The sequence below is a fragment of the Silene latifolia genome, chromosome Y (genome assembly GCF_048544455.1).
Source record: "Silene latifolia isolate original U9 population chromosome Y, ASM4854445v1, whole genome shotgun sequence".
Taxonomy (NCBI): Eukaryota; Viridiplantae; Streptophyta; class Magnoliopsida; order Caryophyllales; family Caryophyllaceae; genus Silene; species Silene latifolia.
Genome location: NC_133538.1, coordinates 191,753,547 through 191,764,113, shown reverse-complemented (window position 1 = coordinate 191,764,113; position 10,567 = coordinate 191,753,547). Strand labels below are relative to the sequence as shown.

Genomic DNA, 10,567 nt, shown 5'->3' with positions numbered 1-10,567 from the left:
TGTTCCACTTTTTTTCCTAAACAGACCAACAAAAAATATGAAATAAAAAGAGGACAACAAAACTTAGCATTTAACCTCTTTATATATATTGGTAAACTTACCATTATGTTTTCCATCACAAAAAAAAGCAAAGTATCTTTCTTCTTGCCAAAATTAAAAAGGCCATAACATTCTGAGGTTTACATAAGGCCATTAAGGCAACAAATAAGTCATTACAGATTCACCGGATTGCAAAATACGGCCACTATAACCAGCAAAAAAGCCATCACAGACAGCAAAAAAAAGTCGCACTTGCATATTTATTCTTTAACATCCATTAGGCAGTAGCCTTCCTCTTCCTTCCTCTCCTTACCTGTGGTTGAGTTGATGTTGATGCACTTTCCATAATTATTGTTTCCAAGTAATTCAATGAAGAAAAATTAGAAGTGGATGCTTTGCTTAACCCTTGATGTGCGGGTTTCTTAGTAAACTTTCCTTGAAGTTCTTGCCTTTGTTTTGCAGTGTATCCACCCTTGCAAGTCTTTTTATTATGTCCAAAGCATCCACACTTTGTACACTTGACTATTACAGACCTTTTGCCCTTCTTTTGCTCCTCCCCTGGTTCTCTTCTTCTATTTCTTGATGGCCTACCAATGGATCTGCTTAGGGTTGGAGGTTCCAAGTAAGGAACATAAAAAACTGGCCAATGTGCTTTATCAGCTATGGGGTGAATGGACAACCCATAAGTTTCTTTGTACCTCTTCACAGAAAACCAGTCACTAACATAGTCTTTTGGATTTCTTTTTGCCTCTAAAATTTCCCTAATGGCATGTTTGCAGGGAATCCCACTAATCTTTCATTGACCACATAAACAAGTCCTTATAATCAAAGAGACAGGGAAGTGGAATCCACCATCTTGAACCTCAAATTCACCATTTCCACTTGCATGGCCATAACATAATCTTGACTCTTTTTGGAGCTTTTTCAACCTTTCTAATATGTTTGGACAGACTCCTTCATCGGGCCATGATTGAGCTACTTTTTGTCTTGCAGCATTCCTTACCATTGTCATTCTTCTGACACCTGTTAACATGTAACACACACTAGAGTTTAATTAAACTCATAGTAAATTTAAAAACTTCAAGTTACTGAGCTTTGCACACTGACCTTCAAGTAAGCTTAGAACTGGATTTGTTCTATGTACTCCAAGAGTACTATTAAAACTCTCAACAAAATTGCTTGTGTTATCTTCACATGAAAGTTCTGGATCAAATTTATGCTTAGTCCATTGTTCTTTGTCCCCCAAATCAAGAAACCATGTTGAACAACTTGCTCTAAAGCTCTCTTGAATGTGTACTCTGGTGTTGCATTTAAAACCATCCAAAACAGTTTGTACAGCAATAATCCAGGATATTGCTGCTTGAAATTCTTGCATAAATGTCGAGCATAAAACCTTCTGTAAGCATCAGGCTAAACCATGTCCAAGGCTGGCTCAACACCCTAATTATAAAGAAGAATATTTAGTAATTAGCAAAAATGATTAAGAATATGTAAAGAAGAATATTAAGTAGCAATAATTTGTTACCTTTTGCCTATCAGAAATTATTGTCCAGTTTGTCCTACCACTTTCAACCACACATTGCTTTAAGAATGTAAATAAACTACACCAACTGTCCTTATTTTCGGCTTCAACTAATGCAATTGCAACAGAAAATATTTCATTGTTCCCATCAAGGGCTACTGCAAATGATAATACACCCCCATGATTTCCTTTGAGGTGTGCACCATCAACCCCTATCAAACTCCTAAAGCCTCTAATTAACCCCACAAACTAAGCTTGAAAAGATATGAAGATTGACTTGAACTGGAGAGTCTTCTCTGGATTACCCATGTATGTTCCAGAATAATGTGCAATACTGCGTGGGTTTGTCAGTTTTATCATTTCAACATATTGACAAAGTAGCTTATAAGACTCATCATGTCCTCCATTGATTTCCCTCAATGCTATTTCTTTCATCTTGTACACTGAACTACTTACCATTTCCAATCCATGTCTTTTCATTAACAAGACTTTAATTGACTGTGCAGATATGACTGGGTTGGCCCTTATGTCTTCTATCATTTTCTTAGCCACCCAAACACAATTAGCCATAGGGTTATTTGTCCTCACACCAGCACATCCATGGTCAGGACACCTAATTGACTTAATGGCCCAAGTAGTTTCATCAGGAAGGACTGAAGCATGTATCCTCTAACCACAATCAGCAGTGGCACAATCTGCTGTGTACCTATTCCACTTAGACTTCACAACAACCAAGTAAAAACCTTCTTGAACACAATAGTCTCTGAGAACATCTTTAAAGTGCTCTTTGTTCATAAATAGTTGCCAAGGCTTCAACCTAATAGCCCCAAACTGTTTGGTCTGATACGGTTCACCATTCTTAAATAACTTCTCAGAATACCCTCCGCCTTCATCATTCCACTCAGGTTCCTTATATGGGTTATAACCACCATAATTTAAGGCTGGCACACCCTCATTCTCTTCCTCTAAATCTGATAAACCCTCCTCTTGCTCACCTCCTTCCTCATCAGTTGGTACATATTTGCCATCATTATCGAAGTGGTCTGGTTCAACAACAAGCTCCAGCTCCTTACCCTTTCTGCTCACAGCCCTTATTACTCTTTCACTCCTCACAGCCCTTGTTACTTTTTCACTCCTTACCACCAAGGCATTTGAGGCTCCTCTAACTTTAGGAATATAAACTCCCATTTTTAAAGCTGTTGTTCTGGCCATCTTCACATTTGTCACTTGTTTTTCTGAAGATTTGTTGACCGAGGGCAACTTAAGCCTTGGAGATGTCCTTCTTTTGTTGACAGCTACATTGGATGCTTCAATAGTAATGGGGGAAGTAGGTTCAGCAGCCATTGCAATGGTTTTATTGGGTGAAATGGCTAAAGACCTTTGACTGAACCTTGGAGATCTCCTTGGAGTTAACACCAACTCAGATTGTTGGGTATGAAGGGGTGAAGTAGGTTCAGCAGGGATAGAGTCAGATGCTCTTTGATTTATAGCAACAGAGCTTGTAACTTTTGAATTAGAAATATTTCTCCTGCAAGTTAGTTTCTCACCTAAGCTTTTAAAACCTTCAAACATTTTTAGAACATCAGTGATGGCTGCATTTGAAACCTTTGAAACCACAGGCTCAACAATTTTATTATTAGCCCTAAGTTGCCTAGCCAAAGTAAAGACATGAGAAGGTTCCACTAAACACCCAATCCAAATGTCAATAATTTTCTTGCCAGCAAATCTACTAAACATTTTCATTAGATCTTTATCATCATTTAAAGTGATAGATTTCATTTTATAATAGTAAGCTAAAGAAGGATTTTTGGGCAGAGGTATACCTTCTTACTCTGCTCCATCATATAGGTCATTAATAATGTCCATAAGTAAACACTTATCTGTATCTTCAACTATTACTTCAATAAACTTAGCCCTAAAATGAAGCTTTAATAAGACATTCTCCATACTGCATCCAAACATTACCACAATCAAATTATGAGTTTCAAAACATGAACTCAAACTTGGCCAAAGATTAACAAATGACTCCAAATTGCTTGCGAAGCTTCCGTAACAAAGATTCTCAACCAGCCAAACTAAACGGTGCTTTACCAGTTAGCTATACTTGGGACACCACCAAGATTTAAAATAGCAGGAAAAAAAGGGAATCAATCTTTACTTTTCAATTGAAGATAAAAGTTATGGTACATTCATTTCACTTTCTTTTCCTTCCAACTTGAAAAAAAAACCACTTTTAAACAGATAAGCAAGCAACAGCGTAAATTAAACAGGAAAAATGCAACATCGGCAATAAGATTTCATATTGCAACATGGAAAAATTAAACAGTCTATATTGCATCTATCTCGGTTGTCTCGACGAATTTTTCAACTTAACACACTTAATTCTACCGAAATTAGAGAGAGTGAAGGTAGAAATACACAAGTTTTCTTTTAAGACGAAAACTATCCATCTTAAACTTTAGACGGGTCAATAATATACCAAATTGCCTCACTTTACTGCATCCAAGCATACTGATTATGTGAAAAGTAAGCATCTTTATACCAAATTACCGAGAACTTCATCTACCTATGCTACTTCCCCAATCAAATTATGAATTTCAAAGCATGAACTCAAGCAATTAACTAATGGTTATTTGAAAAGTAAACATCTTTATACTCCCTCTGTCCCGGTGAATTGTTATCTATTTCTATTTTAAGGTGTATCATTCATTTGTTATCTATTTCCTTTTTGAGTAAGTAATAAACAAGTGGCTAGTGTAAGGAAGTGGGACAATAATCCTTTATTTTATTGGTTTGTTTCACATGCATTTGTCTTTGTATAAAAAGCAATAGATAACAATTCACTGAGACGGAGGGAGTACTTAAAAGTTCTCAACTTAGCCAAATATTTAAACAAATAACAAAAAAACAACATCAGACTATACAAAATTAAAAAATATTGTGTTAATAACAAACAAAAATAAAAGGAGAAAGATGAATACCTGATAAACCACAAATGAAGGATGAAAAATGCAAGTGATTGATGAAAGAATCGATAAATTTTGGGTTTGATTAGACGATGAATTATGGGTTTAAAAACCCTAATTTGGCAGATTAAGGGTGAAAGGTTTTGAAAATGGAACAGGGGGTGAGGTATGTGAAAGGGTTTTGGGGTTTCTGAAATGATCGATGATCATAATTAGGGGGTTTGGGTTTTGTTTTTAGTTTATGTCCATCTAATTGCTTAGTCATTATTGATTCACCACCCCATTGCCATGTCAACATAACACATCAGCACTTAACGTTAAAGGTTGATGGAATTAAACCTTAATGTCATGCTAATTACTTTTTAGGAGGTAGAGGGTTATTACTGTGGGATTCATTAAATAGAGGGTTACCTTATAGAATTCGAAAAAACTAAGAATTACCTTGTAGAAAATCACTTTTTAAAAAAAAAAATGGTTTGAACAATAATCTTGTTGTTGGTTGTTGGTAATTGGTATGTTATATATGTCCTAAATTTGAAAAGAATAGTCTTCCTAGTAAGGGAGATGCGCACTATAAATCATGCAAGTGAATTTTAGGAATGATTGGGTTGAAAATACAACTTAATATCTCCATTCATTGTCATTTATTCACATTTAGGATTCCAGGGAATTACTTTATAGATGTATAGGGGATTTACTTTCAACTTTGAATTGCCTTATTGTTGCATGCAGAATTGCAGATGCTCCAAATTCAAACTCCTAACTATAATGTCTTAATTTAGAATCTAATTCCTTAATTACTACATATAAGACAACATACTCCATGGTAGAACCTGATATTCCTAGCGTAAGTTTTAGCTCGTTCTCTTCTGGGCCCGTGACGTCTTACGCGTCTTCAGTTTGCGACAATTTCCCTCCTCCCGGTACTCATGTCCCCCAAGGTAACACTAGGGATGTTGGTAATGATCCAAGCGTCGCTGCCACTTGGGTGATTAAAACTGCTCCTTCAATTTTCTCTCCAGCTCAGGATGATTCTAATGACCATCAGTTTTTCGTCTTTTCAGCTCGCCCTAAGAAGTGTAAGATTCTCTCAATTGAGAAGCCATCAGGTGCCCCTTTTACTCCTTTGTTTTGCAGGTAACCCTCTACTTATCATGTGCATGAGAGACGGAGAATCACCACGTCCAAGAGGAATCAAAGCAAAGGGGATGAACCTTCAAGACAAAATTTATCTACTTTCTCAAAAAGTAGATCTCTCTCCCATAAATTTCTATGTCCTCGTGGCGTAAGTATGTCTTGTTGGAGGTACTCCTCTGAGGCTCAGTTGTTAAAGAAGAGAAAAGAAATGTTCGCTCAATTGGCCAGCTCTGATCGTCCCGCTAAGAAGCATATATTGGTTGTCAACCCCATCTGTAATTTATTTGCTTTTCCTAATAATGTAGTAATAAATCCGACTCCGAGAGTCGGGTAGGTACTTTGTAAGAACATTTTCTTTACTGCTGTCAAAAAACAAAAAGACAACATACTCCATGCAAGTTATAACTTGTGAAGCCACGCACTGAGGCAAAATATAATAGTACAATAGTAACATCAGCCATGCAATTTTGTTTCTGTAATTTCCGAATTGTATTGTATATGAAGAATATCATCATCCCTTGTGCTATAACTCTTGACGTCAAACCCAACATCACACAAGTCATGCCTATATTAGTAATACAGGGAAGTGGCAAATTACCCCCTAAGTTTGGTTGTATGTGAAAATGTGCCCTTAATTTTACTTCTAAGAACTTGCTTGGAATGAGAGTAATTATTAAGGGATTAATAAGAGCTAAAATAAGAAGAAATGGAAGGAGATTGGTGGTTAGTGGTGGTTGTGGAGGGTGGAAAGAGGAGGTGAGGGAGGAATTATTATCTCCACAAGGAGGTAATGCATTACTTGAGGGGGGAGGGGAGAAACAATTACTTCCTTAATGGAGGGACTGTTACACTATATTTCCCCATTTTTATCCATTTCTATCTCCAACCCCCATCCCTTCCCTCCATTTTTTAGTTCATTTTAGCTTTATTACTCCCTTAATTATTACTCCCATTCCAAGCAAGCCCTAAGTGTTATCAACTCCTTTCCATAATTTACTTGATAATATATCTCATTTATAAATCTAAAAATAAAATTATTGCTAATACTATTAGTAAAATGTCACAACTACCCTCTATTTCTCTACCCAAAAACCCATCCTTATGAATTTACTGTTAGGCTTCTTTATTTGTTGTGTATTCTGGGGAAAAAAATCGATTCGCCAAATAGAACATCCTATAATCATCATTCTCAAAATTAATTAGATGCAAAAGGGATAAAGCCTTCAAAGAAATTAAATGTGTGGTCAATTATTATCATTGAAATATAGGCTAGTAGTTGATTGTACCTAAAAGGAAAGTTAAGGGGCTAATTTACTCCCATCAAAACTTAAGGGGGTCAATTGCACATAAAATCAAACTTAAAGGGGTAATTTGCCGCTTCCCTGTATTTTTTTTTGGTTATAAGGAACGATTGCATTAAAAAGGAAACATAAAAGAGTCAATACAAACCAAGCTAGGGTGGGGGATCTGGTGAAACGGGGTTACAAATATATGCAAAATCCACATTATACAAAGCTAAAGCAAACGAAGGGGTAACATCCCAGCAAAAGGAGCCACAACTGGGGCTTGAATCGCGTAAGGCGAACTTCAAAATTGCATTCTGCAGTGTAATGCCCAAGGGATTAGACAAATACAGCAACCAAATTAGCAAACCAAAGACAGTTTCTCAGGAATGCAATGAACTTGTGCTAATTATTATTCAAAAATTGTTAGTAGAAGGATTCGATCTCTAGACCTCAAGATAATATACCAAGTGCCAACTACATAACCATTGAACCACTAGTTCTTATTAAAATTCTTTTGCTGGGGTTCGAAACATGAGATTGGGGAGTAGAAGCCAATACTTTATCCCACAGCCCATGTATTGTCAGTCATACTCAGATAGGAAGTATGAAAAGAGCCAGCTTCAAGTACTTCAACATGTGGGGTAAAGCTCCATCTTTTCTTCCAAAAGTCCAAATGGTGTGGCAACAAGAGATTCCTGGCCATAAAATGTTCTGTGTTGTGAAAAAATTGAAACCTTTGAAACCTGTTTTAAAAGAAATAAATAAAGAGTGCTTCTCTGATATTGAAAATGCTACTGTACTGGCAGAGAAGGAGTTGTTTGCAGTGCAAACTCAATTGTATCAAGATCCACAGCAAACTGATCTGATCCAGTAGGAAATCAAAATTGATGACTCTTTGAGGAGGTTAACTGAGGCAAGAGACAGTTTCCTATTGCAGAAAGCTAAAGTAAAATGGACTGAACATGGGGATAGTAACTCTGCTTATTTCCATGGTGTCATCAGAAGGAGATGCAATCAGAATAAGGTTATTCAAATTGAGGATCAAAATGGTGTTGTGTGTAAGGACAGTCAGAGCATTCAAAATGCCTTTCTTGAGTACAATACACAACTGTTAGGCAATCACAAACCTACTGAGATGGTCAGAAATCAGGTTATTAATGTTGGGAAATGTTGTACTCCAGCACATGTTGATATCCTGAATTCTCCTATAACTAATTAGGAAATAAAGCAGATATTCTTTGAGACTCCCATTGACAAATCTCCTGGACCTGATGGTTTTACTAGTGGGTTCTTTAAAGATAGCTGGGCAATTGTTGGAGATGACTATTATTGAGAATGTCCTTATATGCCAAGACATAGTGAAGCTATACAACAGAAAGGCAGTATCACCTAGGTGTCTCTTCAAAATTGATTTGAAGAAGGCTTATGACACTGTTGAGTGGGGATTTGTGGAGCAATTATTTCAGAAAATGGGATTCCCTGAAAACTTTACACATAGGGTCATGACTTGTGTGCAATCTACATCCTTCTCCCTATGCCTAAATGGTAGTTCTTTTGGATACTTCAAAGGTAAGCGAGGCCTCAGACAAGGAGACCCTATATCTCCTCTTATATTCACAATGTGCATGGAGTATCTAACTAGAATGATAAATTTTGCTACTGACAGATGGCCTTTTCAATACCATCACCTATGCAAAGGCATCAAGTTGAATCATTTAATGTTTGCAGATGATTTATTAATGTTTTGTAAGGGCAATGCTCACTCTATTATGCTGATGATTAGAACTTTCTCTTCATTCTCTAAGGCTTCTGGATTGGCCATGAATAATACTAAATCAGAAGTGTACTTCAATGGAGTTACACAAGAGCTTAAAAATGACATCCAGCAAGTCACTGGGTTTGTTGAGGGTAGCATGCCTTTCAGATATCTTGGAGTACCAATACAAGCTGGGAAACTCACCAAAAAAGAATGCAACATCCTGACTGAGAAGATGGTCAATAGAATTCGAAGCTTGGGGGCAAAAAAGTTATCCTATGCAAGGAGAATTGTGCTTATCAACTCAGTCTTGAATACTCTATATTCATATTGGGTTGGTATATTCCTTATCCCTAAAGCTGTGATCAAACGAATTGAAGCTATATGTAGAAACTTCCTTTGGGATGGGAGCTCTGACTACCATAGGGTCCCCCTGGTTGCTTGGGACACAGTTACTCTACCAAAGGAGGAGGGAGGCCTAGGGATCAAAAAGAAAGAAACTTGGAATGTAGCTATTGTAGCTAAATTAGTGGACTGGATTTATGGGAAGGCTGACAGGCTCTGGATAAGATGGATCAACCAAATTTATCTGAAAAATGGGGACTGGCATAACTATAAACCACCTGCTGATGCTGCTTGGGCTTGGAAACAAATTTGCAAAGTGAAGGAATTGATGAAGACTGCATATATACACAGTCAATAGACGCCTGACATAACTGGATACACTATTAGGCATGGATATGAATGGCTAAGACATACACAGCCTAAGAAAGACTAGTATAATGTAGTTTGGAACAAATGGAATGTAGCAAAATATGCTATTATAACCTGGCTCTATATGAATAAGGGTCTGAATGTCAAAGACAAGCTCCATAGAATTGGATACTGTCAGGAGAAGACATGCTGCATATGTGAAGATGCTGATGAAACTGTGGAGCATCTTTTCTTTAGTTGTAAATACAGTAGGCAGCTGCTGCAGTGTATAGAAAACTGGTGTGGGTTCAAATAAGATGTCAACATGAATGTTACAGGGAGAATGGGAGTGAAATCTCAGGCTCATGCTATGATTTGGTCTGCTTGTTGCTACTACATCTGGCAGCAGAGGAACAATGCACGAATGAATGGAGTTTTGGTTAGGCCAGCTAGCCTTGCTGAGCGTATGATAAAGGAAGCTAAGCATAGAATCAAGAGCATGGTTGGCAGGAATATGCAGAGAGGCGAACGAGAATGGCTTAACAAATGGGGTTGTATAAACTCTATTGTTGGGCAGCAGACTGGATAGGCTGAGTTTTCTTTGCATACTTGTTGTTTTGGTCTGAGTTATATGAGTATTAACGGCTTCTGTTAATACTTGTTATAATTTTGTGCGGTTGTAAATTTTGACATTTTGTCCTTTTGATATATATATATTCTCACATTTCACCAAAAAAAAAAACTTGTGCTAATTAATAAAATTATCAAAAGACCTCCTAAAATCATGAAACTTGGCAGTAATTAACTTTAATATAAGAACTAACTTTGAGTAAAATTCCAGGATTTTTAGAGGACTCAAAGTATTTTTAAAACTTAACTGAACTGACAGACAGACACAATGGACTGTAAATGAGGCAGTTCTGGAATGGTGACTGAAAGAAGGGAACTTTGGATATAATTATCAACTAAAAACCCACAGAATACTCACAGGATATTTAGCTAAAAATTTGGAGTACTTAAGTTAAGAATTTCCACAGATTAACACAGGAAAAACTCAACTGAAGCAAACAGCAAAGCTAAACAAACCACAGACTCAGCACAGGAAGGTTTAGACTCTACTAACAGGTACGTAATTAATAACCACAGTCTAAGCACATGTTATTATCAA

General features: G+C 36.8%; 1 protein-coding gene across 1 annotated transcript; it reads right to left on the bottom strand.

Moving 5' to 3' along the window:
- Window positions 1–220: 220 nt before the first annotated feature.
- Window positions 221–2,101, bottom strand: LOC141629688 (uncharacterized). Its single transcript, XM_074442659.1, has 6 exons — window positions 1,839–2,101; window positions 1,565–1,793; window positions 1,147–1,435; window positions 875–1,062; window positions 353–832; window positions 221–244 (listed from the first exon to the last, which is right to left on the bottom strand). Exons 1-6 carry the CDS (start codon window positions 2,099–2,101, stop codon window positions 221–223), a joined length of 1,473 nt encoding a protein of 490 aa, XP_074298760.1.
- Between the last annotated feature and the right edge of the window lie 8,466 nt (window positions 2,102–10,567).